Genomic DNA, 19,499 nt, shown 5'->3' on the forward strand with positions numbered 1-19,499 from the left:
AATGGTCTATCATCCGCTTCGATTTATTCGAAGTTTTTATAGAGCTTTCGAATAAATTCCTCTGTTTCTCTTCCTTTCTTTTTCTATGCCTAAGTACCTAGACGATCACTAAAAGTGAGTGTCTGTAAGTGCCATCTATATTCGATGTATAAAAGATTAATCATTTTTCCTTGCACACCACCACCTTACGTTTGGTATCCATCGGTATCCATCAAGATATCAAAGATATCTCTACCAATCTCTTCGTGAATACGATTAATGTTTAATATATTACTCTGTCCGTTGCACGTTGTGTATTGGAAAATGAATAATATTTTTTACTTGATTTTAAGTGTTACTTTTACTGAAGTTTCAAACAATTGTTTGAGTTTTTAATTTCGATGAAATTTTCATTACTCAAGACACTTGAGTTCGAACTTCGAAATCACTTTACGAAAACCTGCGAAAGTCTCGTGTGGTGTGACGACCTCGTGGACTTCTTATCTACATATTTACGTTATTTACATCTTGTTACATCCTAGATTCGTAACAAGTGTGAATTGGTTCGTGTTATCGTTGATATTTTTTTATCAGTGGACATCAATTAAAAGTTACGACTGAAAAATTCTTGGTGCAATTTTTCATTCATTGTGCAACACTACCAACACTAGTTTCATTCTTGCGTTATCTCCTGTGCAGTTTACATTTTCAGTTCCTCGTACACTTTAGTTACAGAACGATTTTTGGAAGCATATGCTACAAAAGACGACTGTTAGTTAAAATAACGAATAAATCGAAGAGAAGCAAGTTAACCATATTTTTGGTGTATTAGACGGGTAAAGAGTTACTACATAATAGAAGTGTGTTTTTGTTCGCGACGTATACGTGGAAAATAACACTCTAAAGTTACGTGGTAAGTTGATGAAATTATGGCCACATGGGATGGTTCTTACTCTGGACCTGATGATCAAAATTACTACTTGTACTCTGATCAAAACGCTGCCGGTCCTGCAACAGGAAACTGGACGTTTCTTTCTGACAATTTAAGTAACGATTATTTACAAACTAATCGTGAATTCTATATACAAAACGATTCTGTGTTTGAGCAAAATTGTTCAAATACTTTCTATCGTCCGAATACAAATTTTGTGCCAAATCTGTCATCTACAACTAATAATTATCAAGAACATTCAACAAACGCCATAAATAATTCTCAAATTTCGAATAATTTCGAATATTTGTCAACGGTTGTTAAGCCTGAACAATGTTTCGTACCTTCCGATTGTTGGAGCAATAATTATAATTTCAAAACAACTAAAAGTAAAAGGAATTTTGCAAAAGGAATTAAAGAAACTACGTCTAATCTAACACACCAGTCAAATTTACATGCTACAGCAGAAGAGTTTATACCGAATCACTTTAAACCAGATGATGGGAACGTTCCTTGTTCTATTATTGATGCAAATTCTTATATCAAGGATACAAAACTTGCTCTTAGAACATCAGATAAACATTCCGTTGGTGATATAAATAAGTATGAAAGAAAGTATGATAATAAAAGAAATGGAAATTATAGACCCAAAGAAGGACAAGATCAGTTTTACAAAAGGAATGCATATAAAAATTCTTATCAACAACAAGGTAGGATTTCTCATAAATTTCAAGGTAATAAATATTTTACCAATAAACATTATTCGGACAAATCGCAAATAGGTGTAAAAGACATTGGGGCAAATTTGCCAGGTAGAAGTACGATAAATGGTATTAGCAATAATAAAGAAGCTTTTCCAGAAAATTTAGATGAGGAAGAACCTTCTTCAAGTATGGATATAAATTTACATAGAAATAAAAAACTATTTCACGAGGACATTAATAAAGGAAATGTTGTTACCAAAGGTGACAATGCTCAACCAAATGGAACAAAACAGACTAATAATAGAGCTAAGGAATCTACCTATTATAATTCTGGTCCAATACAATCCCAAAGTCACCATAGGAATACTAGGAAATATCCATACAATATTAAACACAATAGAGAGGAGCATACTTACAAAGATAAGAGACATAATTATCTGGGGCATAACATGATCTGGGAAAACTGTAACAAAGAAGATAAATCTGGAGTAAAGGAAGATGAATACGAGTTTAGACAATCTTCCAATGAGGAAACTAGAAATGGAATAAAGGAAATCAAAGAAAAAGGATATAATTATCAAGGATATACTGGATTTAAGGAATACCCCAAAGGAGAAAAAGCAGAAGTGTTCAGAGAGAAAGATAGGAGTAAGAGTTATACATTTGAAAATAAAGAAAAGGGAAATGAAAATTGGCGAACTAAAAGGGAAATTAATGAAAAGAATGGTATGCAAAGACGAGGACAGAATAAAAAGTCTCCAGTTGGTATGCATATAATTCGAATTAGGTTAATTATATTATTTCTCTACAATAATGATAATATAATTTTATTATTTTACTATTTAGATGACGACGCGAGTCAAAGAGAGAGATTGACGGATCAACTAAATAAGGGACAACTGGAATGCTTAGTGTGTTGTGAATATATGAAACAAAATGATTATATTTGGTCTTGTTCTAACTGCTATCATGTTTTACATTTGAAATGTATTAAAAAATGGGCAAAATCATCCCAAGCAGGTAAATAGAACTATTAATATTTTATATATATATTATAATCAAACAATTGTCTGCATCTTTTTAGAAAATGGCTGGAGGTGTCCAGCGTGTCAAAATGTAAGCCTAACGATACCCGAAGAATATATTTGCTTTTGCGGCAAGACGAAAATACCCGAATGGAATCGTAGAGATGCCGCGCATTCTTGCGGCGAAGTTTGCGGTAGAATATTATCGAAAAATAGTTGTCCTCATAAGTGCACTCTTCTCTGTCACCCAGGCTCTTGTCCACAGTGCATAGCGATGGTAACAAGATGCTGTGGCTGTGGTAAAACATCGCAAACGGTACAGTGCAGCACGCATAAGTTATTGTTGTGCGATTCTATATGTGGGAAAGATTTAAATTGCAGTAGGCACAAATGCGAAAGAAAGTGTCATCACGGAGAATGCGTAAACTGTGATAAGATGATCGAACAAAGTATGATTATATTACAGTATAGCGATAAATTTGTATTTAACTCTAACGCAATTGCGATGAGGATCATACGACTCTTTATAAATTTGATTTCAGAATGTCACTGCGGTAAAAATAAGAGGGAAATAACATGCCAGAAGAATGTGTCTCTCGTGTACTCTTGCGAAACTGTTTGCGGTAAATTATTAGAGTGCGGTAATCATACGTGTACAAAGTTATGTCACGCAGATGCTTGCGAATCTTGTTCTTTAACCCCAGAAAAGATTACAACTTGTTGTTGTGGACAAACGCCGTTAACAGAAAAAAGACAATCGTGTTTAGATCCAATTCCAGTTTGCGATAAAATTTGTTCGAAAAATCTAAAATGTGGTCAGCCTAGTGAGTACTTTGAAGCCAAGATGCAATATATATTTTGTTATGAAATAAACTGAAAATAAAAAAGAAATTAAACATTTGTTGCAGATAATCCTCACACGTGTAAAGCAAAATGTCATCAAGGAGATTGTCCTGTTTGCGATTTGACTACCGATGTGAAATGCCGTTGCGGAAATATGGACAGAGAGTTAGCTTGTAAAGATTTAATATCGAAAGCTGATGATGCTCGATGCGAAAAAAGATGCACAAAAAGAAGATCTTGCGGCAAGCATAAATGTAATCAACTATGCTGCATAGAAGTAGAACACATTTGTCCCTTGGTGTGCTCTAAAACTTTAAGTTGCGGTAGACATAAATGCGAACAAAGTTGTCATAAAGGTATTGTATTATTTTATCAAGTATAGAATTCAGCGTTATATAGGATGTTATATATAATTCATTACATTAATATAGGACGATGTCAACCTTGTTGGCGTAGTAGTTTTGATGAATTATACTGTGAATGCGGTGCTGCTGTGATATATCCTCCGGTTCCCTGTGGTACGAGGCGACCTGCTTGCGACAAACCTTGTTCGCGTCAACATTCTTGTGGACATGAAGTATTGCACAATTGTCACAGCGAACCAACGTGTCCTCCTTGCACTGTACTTACGCAGAGATGGTGTCACGGCAAACACGAACTACGAAAAGCTGTGGCGTGTTACGTTAATGAAATCTCATGTGGTTTGCCATGTAACAAACCTATTTCGTGTGGTCGGCATAAATGCATTACACTTTGTCATCCTGGACCGTGCGAAAAACCAGGACAACAGTGTTCTCAACCGTGCACTACTCCAAGAGAAATGTGTGGACATATTTGTGCTGCCCCTTGTCACGAGGGTAAATGTCCGGAGACACCTTGCAAAGAAATGGTGAAGGTAACATGTCAGTGTGGACATAGAACTATGTCTCGTGTTTGCGCAGAAAATTCTAAAGAATACCAAAGGATAGCAAGCAGTATCTTAGCTAGTAAAATGGCTGATATGCAACTGGGCCATTCCGTTAACTTGGAAGAAGTTTTTGGTCAAGGAGCAAAGAAACAGAATCAATTGAAAACTCTCGAATGTAATGACGAATGTAAAATAATAGAACGGAATAGAAGATTAGCATTGGGTTTGCAAATTGTCAATCCGGATTTGAGCGGAAAGTTAATGCCTAGATATAGCGACTTCATGAAACAGTGGGCGAAGAAGGATCCACATTTTTGTCAAATGGTTCACGAAAAGTTAACGGAATTAGTTCAGTTAGCAAAGATTTCGAAGCAAAAATCACGTAGCTATTCCTTCGATAGTATGAATAAAGATAAACGTCATTTTGTTCACGAGTCCTGTGAACATTTTGGTTGCGAAAGTCAAGCGTACGATCAGGAGCCTAAAAGAAATGTTGTGGCTACCGCTGTAAAAGATAAGGTAATATTTATTTTTAATAACGACAAATCATATTTTTTTTTTTATGTACATTATATTTAAATAATTTCATTACAGTGCTGGTTGCCCAGCTATAGTTTATTAGAAATTGTTCAACGAGAAAATGGTCAGAGAAAAGTTCCAGGTCCAATGCTGAATACTTCGAAATCTGATGGACCCGTAAAGTACGTATCTAAATAATTCGACGACACTTTTCACGAAAAAGCAGGCCTTTTATACTACTATATGTTTAAAAATTGTTAATTTTTTAGAACAATTTTATCACTGCCTACAAAAAAGAACCAAAAAGCAGGAACACAGTCGAAAACAAAGATACCAGAACCGGAAATAGATTACTTCGATTATCAAGGTTAGGATTATTATTTGTATATCATGTACAGTGTAATGTGAATGGTACCGTTAATATCATAATTGAAGAGATCGTGTCGCTAAGTACAAGTAATTGATTAAACGTTTTAATAAGTCTTAATTGTAAAATATGAACGCTTGTGCAATACTGTATGCAAGTTTAAATCATTCTTGAAATACCAATGTATTAAAATTGTGAAATTAGAAAATAACAAACACGAAAAATGGTAATCTTCAGAATTTGTTCATCTTAACCTGATGGTATAATTTATTTATTTAATGCAAACAAATACTTTTTTATTTAATTAACATTTCTCAATTATAGTTCGACTGTAAAAATGAGGTTATTAACGATAATGCACAATATCGTAATCATGACTCTTTATTGCTTAAACACCTTTGTTTTGACATCCATCCATTTCCTACTGCTACTATATGGTATACTGTTGCTTCTATCAAAATTATTTTTTGAAAATAAGTATTGTTCACAATGAAATGAAAAAAAAAAAACTTCGTAGAAACTACTATTACTTTTACTTAGGCTATTAACAAAAGATATTGGTTAAAAATGCTATCTAACAGAACTAAGTATATATAAATTTTATTTCATTATATTATAATTTAAAATTTCATTTTTATATTATTTATACTTTAATTGTGACATACTTTTATATTTAGGTATGTAATCATATGTTTTTGGTATAATACATGACCTTTTTTCGAAGTAACTTATAAGATAGTATATTTTTGTAAGTTGTTTCGGATTCTATTATCACATAATAGTTTTATTGAACTTTGCGAGAATAGTACAGGTATTTCTTATAACAATTTAATCTTTGTCAATAAAAATAGTGATTTATTATGCACCATCATCTCGGACAGTATTAACTCAAACGATATCATTTGTTATTGTACATTGAATTTGTATATAAATATTCATTTATATCGATACGTTCGTAAGACGAATCCACACGGATCGATCTTTATAAACATTTAATGTAGTTAACATAAATATTTGGCACATTAAACACTGATGACATATCGTTATATACTAAGATCTACGATAGTCTCTAAACAGATAGTCAGTGAGACCTTTCATGCTTGTGTAAGTATAATTAGTCTTTTGTCACAATACTAATTAAATTCAATATAAAAGTCACTTATAATTATATAAATATAAAGGATTGGAAAATTCACATTTAAGTTTACTTTAATAATATAAGAGAATATGAAACAGTTCACTTTGAGAATCACAAAAACCGTGAAGTTAAATAATGTAAAATTATAGGTTTGATGATAGTTGGCTTATGAACCATGATTGTTTACATGTTTCACTATCTTGCAATATTTTCTTAGGATTCATTAATAATAATGACCTTGATACATTGTATGTGTTTTTGACATATTCTATTTAATAAAAGTACATAATATCAAAATACATTGTAAAATAATGTTGCAACTCTTACTTTTTATGAATAATTGTAGGAAGTAGTTAAAACTGTCTTTTTTTTTCTTTTTGGAAGTGCTGGGCACAAATGGCTTAAGGATCTATTTCAATAAGGGATCAATAAAAATGTATTAGAAAAATCTACAAAAGTCTGCAGAAGAAAGAATAGAATAGTATAGCTTTTTGCAATAATAAATAATTCACGTTTACCAGTCTCTTGTCTCGTAAGGTAATATATTGTTCAACACTTACATAAGCGTAAAAGGATCTCCTACTCTAGACAAATAAATTGTGTATCACATGTAGAATCACAACACTGTTACAATTTGCATTTGCTGATAAGTTGATTATACATCAGTTATAAAGAATTTCAGTTAAACATTTAATAGTAGGGCACTTCAATCTTGAACTGGTATTATTACTACTAATTATCAATTGGTGCAGTAGATGTAAAGTAAAAACTTCTTAAAAGTGATTTATTTACTACTATAATGTTCCTCTTATGTACAGATTTCAGAGAATTTTTTTTTTTTTTTTATTAGGAAATAGTAGTTTTTCTTTTCTTTTCTTTAAAGTTTCATACTATTACAATACGAAATAAATTTTATCTTTGAACCTCGAAAAATGACTGAAATAATACTCTTTGAAAAAGTAGTTTTCTAATTTGAAGAAGAAAATAGTTTTTAATGAAAATATCTTCAGAAGAAGAACATCTTTAGTGTAAAGCGTTTTTAAAAATTTTTTATATGTATATAGTTTTTATACATATATAAGATGCTATTTGGAACACACGTTCTCTTCTTTGGAACAACGTACTCATCTATTGCTATATTCTTTTAAATAACATTTTATTAAATTTGTTATTTTCATTTTATCAATAAAATTACTATATTATGATTCTTTTATCATTTTTGAACGATTGTAAATATAAAGGAAAAAATATTGTTACGTTTCGCGGGACATTCGATTTCTCGGCAGAAAGAAAAACCGTTTGTGCTTCTTGCTTTTTCTTTAAAATATCGTCGGGTAAATGAGATTTCATTATTCCACTTTGAGATGTACAAAAATATGAATAATCGTAAAAGAATACTACTAATATACTCTCGCGAGTTTTTAAATATAAACGCAAGATATAAATATTTAAAAATATTTGCTTTAGCTTTTCATTGATATTTGACTTAAAAATATATTGCTTTTATATGTAAGGATTATTACCTCGTTTCACATGTACATTATAATTAGGGTAACCACCTAGATATTGGTGTCGTGGACTCGCTGATGGTTGTTTAGTAATGTTTGCCATTGCCCAACCCATTATCAGTTCTATACCTCTGCACAGAGTTTGATAAACAAACCAGGGCCATGGTATCGGGTACTGTACGATGGCTGGTTGTGTACCATACTTTACACTCTCAGCTAGAAGTCCTAAAAAAATGAAAACAAAAGTTGTCCTATACAAATGTTTTTACATTAAAAATATTCATCTAAGTAATTGTCCCCGCCATTATTATCGTTTATTCTATATTGTATTCTACATTGAATTACCATATGGTCCAAAAATACGAGCAACATCTGTGATACATAAAATGATTCCTAAAATTGCAGTTGCATACGTGACATTCAATACGTGGCGGATTTGTGATCTTCTAACCGCTGCAGTGTTTGCTTCTAATATATGTAGAGGTGTGTCAGATTTAGTTCTATTTACGTATGCAATGTGATTCAATATTGAATGGAGTGTGAAGTCGCTGCTCTAAAAAAAAAAAAAAATGTTTAAATATATAAATTAATGTATAAAAAGAAATGAATAGAGTAACGAATTAACTAAAAGTACCGTGATTTTTCCATCGGATGCAGTATTTTCGGGAAGCAAATTGGTCTCGACAGTTATATCTTCGGTGTCTTCCTTCTCTTTTTCGTTTTTCCACGATAAATTTTTCTTTCGTATTTTTCCATCGTCATCTTTATCTTTATTCGTTTCCGTCATTAGTGCTGCCTTTTCACTGCAGTCAGGCTGATCCGAATCAGATTCGGATTTCTCTCGTATCTCAATTTTTTCAGAAACTATACTGCGACCATGAGTAGGACTTCTACTCAAAGTTCTAATACTTATATCGCTACTACGTCGACTTAGATCTAACGGCTTAATCTGACAGAGTTCAGAATTACGCCGAAAAGAAACGTCTGAGCTTCTACGTAATTCGGATCTAGGAATAAGACCGCTAATGTCTGAATTACGTCTTGAGCCTGAAAGGGTAATTAAAGAGAAGTAAGCTCTGGAAATCGGGCAATGTTTTATTTATACTACATTCGTCTACCTGCAGGGCTTAAATCCACAACTCTAGATAGCCTGTGATGTTGATTTGTAGGTAACATTCGTCTAGGTGTTCTGTTTCCGAAGTCGCTGTTCCTCTTCAGCTTAGCAGCAAATTGAGAACTTCTATTTTTCTCGTGAGAAAAATCGGAGCATCGTCTCAAGTCCTTAATGCTTCCTACAGGAGTGACATTTTCAGAATGTCTTCTGGACATTCTATCCGGAGATCGCTGTCTAATGATATCAGGCGAGTGTTTTGGACTAAAATCAGAGTTACGCCGGCAGTCTGGCGTAGAACCATTCTCTTCGTTAGTGAATCTGACGCTGCACTCTGAGTTTCTACGAGAACATCTAGATGCATCGCTACTCCGTCTGCTCCCTATGGAACTTCTGCGACTTGGACTTGATACCGTTATTATAGGTAGATTAGCGGCCGACGGAGTAGGTGTAGGAGGTCTAACGTATACTTCCGGTACCGTTGATACAGGAGCTGTACACTCAGTTTGAGACACTGGATTTTTACAAGGGGACTTGGATTCTTTCTGAGACTGTTCTTCGTTTCTGAATGTTTTCGTAAGTCGATCTACGATATTAATAGCAATTTTAGAATTCTGACTTTCGCCTTTGGCCTCTTCAATTTTCTTACCTTTAGAATTTTGTTCGGAATCAATTGTAAAAGTTGGAGGTTCCGTTTCTTGTGTATCTTTAATTTTTGAACTAAGCAACGTAGGTACCAAGGCAGCGGTAACCGACGATGCTAAGTTGTTGTAAGGTGCTAACATAGCTAGTTGCATGATACCTAAACAACAATATTAAATGATTTATTTAACGATATCGATGGAAATAATTATTTATAAAAGTTGGAATGAAAATACGAACCTTTCTGATGCGTGTTAGAATTGTCTCTCATTAACATACTACTTGGCACAGTTTGTAATAAATGAATTATTTTATATCCTGCATGTAGGAATGTTGAATATAAAAGAATACTCCAGACGAGGAATACTGTTTGGACCACGTACTTTACCATATAACAATTGTGAGAAGTAAGAGCGATATCACTGGCGATAATGAAAAAAAAGTGGCCTGTTATAATTAAACTTAGACAAGATTCCTTTTGTATTTTTTCTGGTCCAAACTTGAGCTAAAAAAATTATTAAATTATAAATTAAATAATTTCTGCGTAATGTCCACGAGGTTTATATCATTAAAATTACCTGAGTTAAATGAAGAAAAGCCAATTGTATAAGACTAAAGGCAGATGTTATACAGGGAAATCCAATATCCCATACTATAGATCCGATCACTTTGGGCATGATGTCTTTAAGATTATATGGATCTATACAGAGGCAAGTTGCTCTTGACACTCCAAGTATACATAAGAACATATTAATTGTCGACATAAAAGGCCGGTTTGATATAAGAGACCTGAAAAAGAACATCAAGTTTTCATACATTTATCATACTCATCGTGCATGGTGTATTTTCTATATATACCTTAAATGTAGAATAGATAAAAATGTGTAAAATGCAAGTACACAGAAGAGGCACGCAAAACCATATGTATGTAAAAGAAAAATCCATTTCAATTCTTGATTTACTGAAATCAATGATGGAGCAACGACTAATAACTTGTCTAAAACTGAGGACGTCGATGAATTTGAGACACAGTTTTCTCCTGGTATCGATGTTGATGGTGTTACATTCATGCCTATCGATAAAGTAAAAATAATTAAACAACATTAGCTTTCGAAAAGTGAAATGTGCTTAAATTTTGTGTTGCTTGAGAAAAGGAAAATTAAATGAAAAAATTGACACTTATTTATTTTAAATTATGTATATTTTCAAATGGCAATAGAATAATATTATATAAATTATTGAACAAAGTACTGATAGCATAATGAAAAACTGACCATGAAAAACTGTCCAATTAGTCAGCCTATCCATAATCTCTGGATTGATGTCCACAGCACATCACTAATTCTTATCCTGATTGACAAACTATGAAGATAGAAAATCGAATTTTCATCAATCGCGAGCGAGAAAGTTATCGTTATCGCAAGAACGTACTTTGAAATGTGGCATCAGCAACAGGCTTTGCCTATAGTGTTGCCGAAGCGGACTCGCATCGCATCCCTTCTCCAATTCGCGGATACCCTTGGTCTCGTCTCTTTCTCTCACCCTCTTGTTAGAAATATTGATTTTACACAAAGTGGTTTGGAGGGAGAGTTCAGACCATCCTAAGCTTTACGCTTGTCGATTGTTTATCTTTAGAATTTAAATAGAGCATTACTAAAAATATATCAAATTAATCTTGTTTCACTGTTTATTATTACCTTGTTATATACTCGTACGCGTACCACCTTACCATTTAAAATTTTTAACTCTATATTTTTAAAACATATTTCTTTTTTTAACCCGGAATTTTTTTTTCTTTTTCTTCTTTTGTATACAAGACAAATATTTCTTTGACTGCATACAAGAACTCTGTACCAGTGTCATTCGAAAATCATATCATATAAAAGGTAATAGTGATATGTGATTTCTTTGTAATGAATGATCAGCAATGGTACAAACCAACTCTATATTTAGATTCAAATCAATTACCTTTCCGTCATTTTCTGTGATACTCGTCGCGCACCAATAAACGAACTTTTCTGATTTCAATAAAACGCAAGCTACCCCAATGTTACAACTAAATATGTATATCAAAATAAATAGATCTTAATTTTTGTAAATCTTTAAGGATTTAACACAAATTGGAAAACGATAGTATAAATAAACCATTCTTTATTGAAACGCGATATTTACATTCTATTGTTTGTACATGTAATTTATTTTTAAATCATATGTTTCATTACACATTGTAATTATACAGCTCTTAATAACTAATCAATGAAGTTGACATGCTCTAACCGCGATTAATTGTAAAAGAATGAATATAGGACTCAACACTTCTGAATATTCCAAAGTGCTTTGTCCTGTTAGCTTCTTACATAGGAGATATTTGAAAACAAATATTAAAAGTAACGATATAAGACTCCACAACGCTCTTAGAATGGCGACTTTGATCATTCCTTCCATGTGCATCCTTATGAAAATAATTGCACAAAAATAAGTGTTCAAACCATCCGCGACAAAAAGTGGTGAAAATACTATCCACCATCCCGCGTTTCCTACGAAATAATTATCGTCTAACTTCAGTGCTAGTAACAATGTAAACATTGTCAATGAAACTAAATTTATACATATCTCAAAGATTGTTAAACCTAGCCAGTGTACTAGCTCGTTTAAAGAAAATATCATTTTAGGAGAAATGATGAATTTGATACAGTTATCGAATTACTATCACTTTTTATGCTTCATATCTTAATTTTCATATTTTAATCTTGATATTTGAGACCACCTATTGAAAATTTTCGAAATACACGGATGTGTACAGCTGAATTACTTCTATTAATTGTTTCATACTCCATGCTATCATGAAGAGGTTCAAAGTCATCTGTAATAAACATGTAATAATATTATCGTGCATGCTTCAATGTAACATCCATATTTAAAAATTATTATCATGTACCAATGATAGATGTAGTAGAAGTCTTGATATCTAATTCCATTCCACCATAATGAATTTCTTTTAATTGCAGAGCTAAATTGCAAGCTCTATATACAGCAGCACCAAGACCATGTATAATCACTTCGGAGTTACCACTGCTAAGAAGTTTTTCACATTTCTTTAATTGTGCCTAATGGAAAGAAAAAGGAAAGATTAATGTAAATGAAAAAAATAAACAACATGCAAATATACCTTTTCTATCCAATTGCTATTCTACCAAGTTTTATGTATAACACAAAGTCATAAATACAAATATAATTAGATAAATTAATCTTAAATTAAACTATTTGTAAGCTTACAGATTTCTATAAGCTCATAGTGTAAAATCATTGAACAAATCATACGATAAAACTAAGTTTTACTATTCGATACTATTGACAATGACAAAAGACAAGGTTATATCACGTGACAAATATTACCTTAAAATTGGTTTTATTAGTTACAAATATGTCTTTGTTCCGTTTTCCCGGTAAATTGAAGGGTTGCCTCCTTCTTATAGTATAATCGGAGAGCACTAACTTGTTACGTTTCGCCTTAGGTACGTTCTTCTCATTCGAAAAATTTTGATTAGACTCGGAGCACTCGTGTACATCGGCCATTCTGACAATTTCTATATACGATTTTCTGTTGATTTTTTACGTATAAAAAGCTGTTTCTATTGGCGGAGATCTGTCTCTAAACAAATAGATAGACCAATTGAGTTTAACGGTAAACGTTAAATCGTAAACCTAATTATTGAATCGGTTAACAACAACGAAGCATAACCTCGAAAATGAAAAGCATCGATTGATGGGCGTTTTAACGACGATTTAGTGCATTCTACCGGAAACAGGCAAGATTACTTAGCCCCGTTGAAAAATAAAGATTTCGAACGCAATGAAGGAACCCGAAGTGGACCCGAAGAATATTATTAAAAGCAGAGAATTGCTTTATAGGCTTATGATCAGGTACTTATTTCCGTTTCTTTACAAGCATGTTAATTAATCTTCTCTAGTCATCAGGTATAATGGAAACGATTATTTACATACAATTTTGTTTAGATGCAAATTAAAGCATATCAATGACATATAATGAATATTTCAGCCAATTATTTTATGATGGACATCAGACATTGGCAGTGCAACTATCGAATATAATTCAGGCAGAACCTCCGTGTCCTCCGTCTGATCGTTTGCTTCACTTAATGTTGATCGGATTAGTCCATGAACCTGATCGTTCTAAAAAGGATACGGGTAACTTATCTACGTTTCCTTCGACGTTTGATAACACTTTGGGGCCTGGTTTAGACTTAGAATTCGAGACAGAAGCTCAAACTCAAGCTCCAGAGCCGGCGCAATACGAAACTGCCTATGTTACTTCTCACAAGGGAAATTGTAGAGCGGGAGCATTTTCCGCGGATGGTCAGTTAATAGCGACCGGATCGGTGGACGCGTCGATTAAAATTTTGGATGTCGATAGAATGTTGGCAAAGTCTGCTCCGGATGAAATGGCACCTGGAGATCAAACGGGTGGTCATCCGGTTATAAGAACGTTGTACGATCATTTAGAAGAAGTGACGTGTTTGGAGTTTCATCCAAGGGATCCTATCCTTGTATCCGGTAGCAGGGATTTTTCCATTAAGCTATTCGATTTTAGCAAGGCTAGCGTGAAAAAGGCATTTAGGACAATTACAGACGCGGATCAAATACGATGTTTATCGTTTCATCCGACCGGTGATTTTTTAGTCGTCGGAACTAATCATCCAGTCGTAAGACTGTACGACGTTAATACAGCGCAGTGCTTCGTCTGTAGTATACCGAGCCATCAACATACCGCTGGAATAACGAGTATCAAATATTCTCCGGATGCAAAAACTTACGCATCAGCTGGGAAAGACGGGAGTATCAAATTATGGGATGGCGTATCGAATCGTTGTATAAACACTTTCGTAAAAGCGCACGATGGATACGAAGTATGTTCGGTAACGTTCACGAGAAATGGAAAGGTTCGTAATAATGAATAAATGTTTTATACTTGCTACGTAATAAATCCAAACATATTTTTTAATATCAGAATTATGTAAACTTTATAATTGTGAATTTCAGTATTTACTGTCGTCGGGAAAAGATTCTTTAATAAAATTATGGGAATTATCTACTAGCAGATGTTTAATAGCGTATACAGGTGCTGGAACTACAGGTAAAAAGTCAAATTCAAAGTATACTAGGAATACAAATTCCCTACTAAATTAAATTCGTTATATTATACGTTACGTTTAATGTAATTAATTGCTACCTTTCAATAGGGAAACAAGAACACAAAGCGCAAGCTATTTTTAATCATACAGAAGATTATGTAATGTTTCCCGATGAAGCTACAACATCGTTATGTGCTTGGAATTCTCGAAATGCATCTAGGAAACAGTTATTGTCATTGGGACACAATGGTCCCGTAAGACTGATAGTTCATTCACCGACTGCTCCAGCGTTCTTGACGTGTAGTGATGATTTCAGAGCAAGATTTTGGTTTAGAAGAATGCCGACTCATTAGATCGGCATTGCGATTTCTAGAGGACAGATATTCGTCTCAAAGTTAATAATTCAATGATTTTATATTACGTGTGGATTTACATAAGATTACCGGACAAACATATATTCTATACAAAAAATTCAAAGGAACAGACATATATAACGATGTGTGAACAACTGTACAAAAAACTGTCGTACAACGTACAACGTTCTTCGATTGTCGCATAGTTAACTACCGTGCCCCGAAGCGACAAAAGTTTACTTTGATAGTTTATGTTAAACTGGCATACGATCTAGTTCTAAATCATTGTACATAACCGCTTCTCCTTACATTGAAGTAAAAAGAACGACAATGTCGTTTTCTTTTGATACCAATCTACGTTAATGTCAATGTTACTAATACTTTGAAACGATGCCTTTGACGAATAGTCGATCGTAATTTTTCCGTAGGAAGGTAGGTAAGGAATAAAAAGGAAGCTAAGGTGGAGACACATAAAGATCATTTCTCGATATGGTGTTGGTGAAGTCTAAAAAGAACTTGCGATCGAATGTGTTTTGTGTTTCGTTTTTATTTTTTAAGCGCATTTTTTGTTTCAAAAAGAAACTCAAAGCCTGAGAAATGTTAGTTTAGCGTAGTAAGAAATCTGATCGTCAATAAGGTAGGGATGAGAGAGTCAGGTACGAGGAGGTATATAACTCGAAGAAAAATCGAATGATAGAATTGAAAATGTTTCCGATTCCCTTATGCGTTGCGTCGCTACGTGTCGAATTACACGATTAATCGCGAGGCGGCGCTCTGAACTCCCGCTTTACGTTTGACGATATGTCACGTGACCCACGCTAACCGCCATCTTTGCTTATCGTATAAACAGTGCGACCGGGCTCAGCACAAATTCTTGTCGAGAAGTCGCGGTTTTTCCAGTGTTTTTGAGTGATTCGATAGCAAGGAAATGTCCGAGATAAAGGCGGAGAGCAAGAACGATAACAACATCGAGGATGCGTCGAAGGTAAGCGGACGGAAGCGCGAGAAACATCTTCATCAAGCCGAGTTTTCATGCTGAGGCGGCGTGTGCTCCCCTCGAATACACGGAGACGCTCGGTTCTCTCGAAAATTCGATACGATAACGCGTGTTACGACGAAGGAACGTTACCCGGAGAGTGATTACGCGAGATACGAACTCGCACGATCATAGAAAAAGGCTGCCTTATTTCGCGTGGCTACAGACTCCGTAATTTTTCAAAGCTGCGCCGTTTGTCCTTCATTAGCAAAGATGGTGGATGTTTTTTATTTGTGACTCCCGTAACGAGGAGAGTCGCTAGTCAGTGGCGATAGGACTGTATTAAAAAGTCAGAAAACGGGTTTCGATGCCTGGATAACGTGCCACGCGTTTTCTACGAAAAAGTGATCCTGATGGGAGCATCCTTCGAGAATACGACGCTAGAAATACATATCGACTTGCCAAAATGGCGGGAAACTTAAACAAACTTAGCGCGTACCCCGGGTAGTTCAACGGTCCTTGATAATCTTATCGCGCGGGTAATTATCGTCGCGTTTCGACGTTTTTTCTCTTCTAGTGCGACGTAATCCTTTAAACGATCACGTTTCAATTTCACGTTATCTATGACGCTTCTTCTACGCGAATTACAATCAAGTGACTCCGATGAGTTTTCCGTTGGTGCTAAACGTCGAATGAAATGTAACGATGAAATATTTTCAGGACCATTCCGGGGAAGAGAAACCAACTCCAACGAAAAACAAACGAGGTGGTACGAAAAGACTTTCCACACTCGAAAGGACAGCTCAGGAAGGGGAACAACTTATAAAGGTATGTTTCGTTTTTTAATTCGATTAATTAAGCATATTCGGTTCATTGAACATTCGAAAACGTTCTAAAGTTCAAGATCTCGAGGCTTAGCCCTTTGCCAGGTTGTTTCCCTCCATTTATTCTCCCTGTTGACTCTAGCTGCCTACGTGAGCAGAAGGGTATCAGGAGTGGGGATACGATGGAAGGGAGTAGGAACGAAGGGGAATCTCTTAAGTCTTTGGAGGGGAGAATTTACTACCAATACGCTTGTGACCGCCAATTACGAATCCATAGCTATCTATACATTCTAGATCGGCTGACATTTTTTTATTAATATATGAATTATTTAGTATATAAATTAAATTCAACTTACGAATATCCTTTTATACCAATATAAGGAACAAAAAAAGATTATTATCAATTAATTTTCAATTAAACGATGCAAAGTAAATTATTTTATTGACAATTCGATGTCACTTTTAATCGCAGGACTTAAATGCATCCGTTGGAGAAATGGAAGGAAGGAGACGTACGCGTAGTTCAGCACGAGGCCTTAGTTCGTCCACACCTGTGCCATCTCCACCTAAAAAAGAGAAAAGAGAAACATCGACAAAGAGTACCGGTCGTGGACGCGGGCGTCCTAAACGGCAAGAGAAAAACAATGAGAACAATACGGATGAGGAAGCAGCAAACAATAAGAGTGAAAAGCATTCCGAGGAGGAATCTATGAAAATGGATGTGGACGAGAATAAGGAGGAAACGGAAAAGAACGCAGACAGCGACGATAAAAGTACCGCGAAAGCGGAAAGTAAAGAAACCGTCGAAAAGACACTGGAATCTAACTTCAAGGAGGAGAAAGTATCAGAAGAATCGGAAGATTTTGCGGACGAAACTAAGAGTACTAGTGCCAATGAAGAAAAAAAGGAGGAAGATATAAAGGATAGCTCGGATTCGAGTCAAGATGCAACAGACACAACGGCAGAAGCACCGCCCTCATCTTCAACGGAGTCTCAAAACCCGTCTAATACCACTACTACCGAAGAAAACAAGGAATAACCTTCTTTTGCCTGTTTACCAGCTTCATGTAAGCAATATTTTTTTTGTTTACAATTGTTTCTTTAATTCTTTATCGGACTTAGTTAGATCTTCGTAGAACGATTTAAATGGAAAGGAGTGAGAAAACTTATATTTTCTACTTTTAAATATAAATTCGTTAATATCCAACAAGAGTATGTTTAATATCATATGTACTTGCACGGTTCGTTCGTAAACGTCTTTACGTTTACGATCTATATAATATTTGGTTGTTGTCAAAGAGTTTCGAAAGTTTACGATTTATTACACGCATTCTCATTCTTTTCTAACAATGTACAACTATACATACCGTTTAAAATATCTTTTGTAAATTTTGATAAAGTTCGATAATGTCATTGCATCGTTGAAGAACATTTAATCGGGAAAAGCGTTGTTGATGAAACGTAGTTATAGTTTCTTTAGAAAGTAAAAATTTTGTATAAAATATTCGTTTTACTGTAGCAGGTACCAGGGGCGGCGCACACATTGGGGTTACAAATCCAGTCCCCTCGTCTATTTTAACAAATTGACACCTTCTTGCCAATCGTTATGCTAATCAGCGCACGCGAGTTTTATCTTACCCTTTTTAATTCGAAGACGATGCACGAAGATGCGTTTATAGTACACGTTCGTTATCGGTGGAAATGCATACTTATCGAGTGAATTCGATGGTGCCGAGCGTACCATAAAGTAGTTGATTTAATTCAGTTTTACTCTGATTAAGTAAAATTACTCGTTGCACTGGTTAGTTGACGATAGCAAAGCGAGGTGTAGAGCATACGTTGTTCATGTACAATGATAATATTATTGTAAAATATATTTAATATGGACTTATATAGAGACAAGTTGTTTTCAAATCAGAGCTGAGGCCGGAGTCTAATAAAAACAGTCTTTGATTCAGATCTGATATGGAAGTAGCTGAAATTAATTCGTACATAGCAAATTACTGTAATACCTTATCTTATATAAATAATGACTGAATGAAATGGAATATATGAGAATTATGGTGAAACGATTTCTCTTTTTCATGGAATGCAGAAATAAAATTTCTGAAAAACGCGTCGTAGCGTAATATCTATTGTTTCCTTCCTTGCATAATGTTACTAATATACACCGAATTATCATTTTTTAATTATTTAGTTCTATTCGATACGTTGTAACTAACACTTTAACGAAATGTGTTTCGTTTCTATCTTTCGAACAAAAAATTATTGTAAGATAGACGTGTGTATATGTACTTTTCGCTATAGAATTTCGCGACACGTTAACGTTCTGTGATCTGTAAAATCTATCTATTAAGCATCTCTTTTGTTCGTAATGGTCCAATATTAAATATGTTGATATTATTGTGTATTTGAACGGTTGTAAGTGTACAGATAGATTATATAATTCAATGCACTATGATTAAAGATTTACATTTCTTAAGGAGGAACAGAAATGGAATGATAAATCTGATCGTCGA

General features: G+C 34.2%; 6 protein-coding genes across 8 annotated transcripts; 3 read left to right on the plus strand and 3 right to left on the minus strand.

The window, feature by feature from the left end:
* Positions 1-301: 301 nt before the first annotated feature.
* LOC128884923 (protein shuttle craft) lies at positions 302-12,822 on the plus strand. 2 transcript variants are annotated; one of them, XM_054138618.1, is made up of 10 exons: positions 302-1,620; positions 1,771-2,379; positions 2,461-2,634; positions 2,699-3,088; positions 3,182-3,463; positions 3,548-3,838; positions 3,914-4,908; positions 4,984-5,090; positions 5,178-5,275; positions 12,683-12,822. In XM_054138618.1, exons 1-10 carry the CDS (start codon positions 909-911, stop codon positions 12,727-12,729), a joined length of 3,705 nt encoding a protein of 1,234 aa, XP_053994593.1. In that variant the 5' UTR covers positions 302-908; the 3' UTR covers positions 12,730-12,822. The 2 variants fall into 2 exon arrangements, with proteins under 2 accessions (XP_053994593.1, XP_053994592.1); XM_054138617.1 differs by having other exon boundaries at positions 302-2,379.
* LOC128884926 (uncharacterized) lies at positions 5,282-11,559 on the minus strand. Of its 2 annotated transcripts, XM_054138622.1 has the most exons (9): positions 10,949-11,559; positions 10,533-10,746; positions 10,253-10,463; positions 9,915-10,179; positions 9,682-9,834; positions 9,040-9,618; positions 8,556-8,968; positions 8,267-8,474; positions 5,282-8,146 (listed from the first exon to the last, which is right to left on the minus strand). In XM_054138622.1, exons 1-9 carry the CDS (start codon positions 10,980-10,982, stop codon positions 7,917-7,919), a joined length of 2,307 nt encoding a protein of 768 aa, XP_053994597.1. In that variant the 5' UTR covers positions 10,983-11,559; the 3' UTR covers positions 5,282-7,916. The 2 variants fall into 2 exon arrangements, with proteins under 2 accessions (XP_053994597.1, XP_053994596.1); XM_054138621.1 differs by having other exon boundaries at positions 9,040-9,834.
* LOC128884936 (transmembrane protein 203) lies at positions 11,809-12,341 on the minus strand. Its single transcript, XM_054138640.1, has one exon. The coding sequence runs from the start codon at positions 12,339-12,341 to the stop codon at positions 11,928-11,930; it is 414 nt and encodes a 137-aa protein (XP_053994615.1). The 3' UTR covers positions 11,809-11,927.
* LOC128884935 (ribonuclease P protein subunit p20) lies at positions 12,397-13,253 on the minus strand. The gene is made up of 3 exons (XM_054138639.1): positions 13,071-13,253; positions 12,613-12,781; positions 12,397-12,537 (listed from the first exon to the last, which is right to left on the minus strand). Exons 1-3 carry the CDS (start codon positions 13,248-13,250, stop codon positions 12,419-12,421), a joined length of 468 nt encoding a protein of 155 aa, XP_053994614.1. The 5' UTR covers positions 13,251-13,253; the 3' UTR covers positions 12,397-12,418.
* Positions 13,254-13,458: 205 nt separating this feature from the next.
* On the plus strand, positions 13,459-15,533 carry LOC128884929 (cleavage stimulation factor subunit 1). Its single transcript, XM_054138633.1, has 4 exons — positions 13,459-13,598; positions 13,735-14,635; positions 14,736-14,829; positions 14,936-15,533. Exons 1-4 carry the CDS (start codon positions 13,528-13,530, stop codon positions 15,178-15,180), a joined length of 1,311 nt encoding a protein of 436 aa, XP_053994608.1. The 5' UTR covers positions 13,459-13,527; the 3' UTR covers positions 15,181-15,533.
* Positions 15,534-15,989: 456 nt separating this feature from the next.
* Positions 15,990-19,096, plus strand: LOC128884934 (HIRA-interacting protein 3-like). The gene is made up of 4 exons (XM_054138638.1): positions 15,990-16,165; positions 16,877-16,984; positions 17,453-18,047; positions 18,500-19,096. The coding sequence occupies exons 1-3, from the start codon at positions 16,109-16,111 to the stop codon at positions 18,017-18,019; spliced, it is 732 nt and encodes a 243-aa protein (XP_053994613.1). The 5' UTR covers positions 15,990-16,108; the 3' UTR covers positions 18,020-18,047; positions 18,500-19,096.
* The last annotated feature ends 403 nt before the right edge of the window (positions 19,097-19,499 follow it).

The sequence above is a fragment of the Hylaeus volcanicus genome, chromosome 2 (assembly GCF_026283585.1).
Source record: "Hylaeus volcanicus isolate JK05 chromosome 2, UHH_iyHylVolc1.0_haploid, whole genome shotgun sequence".
NCBI lineage: Eukaryota > Metazoa > Arthropoda > Insecta > Hymenoptera > Colletidae > Hylaeus > Hylaeus volcanicus.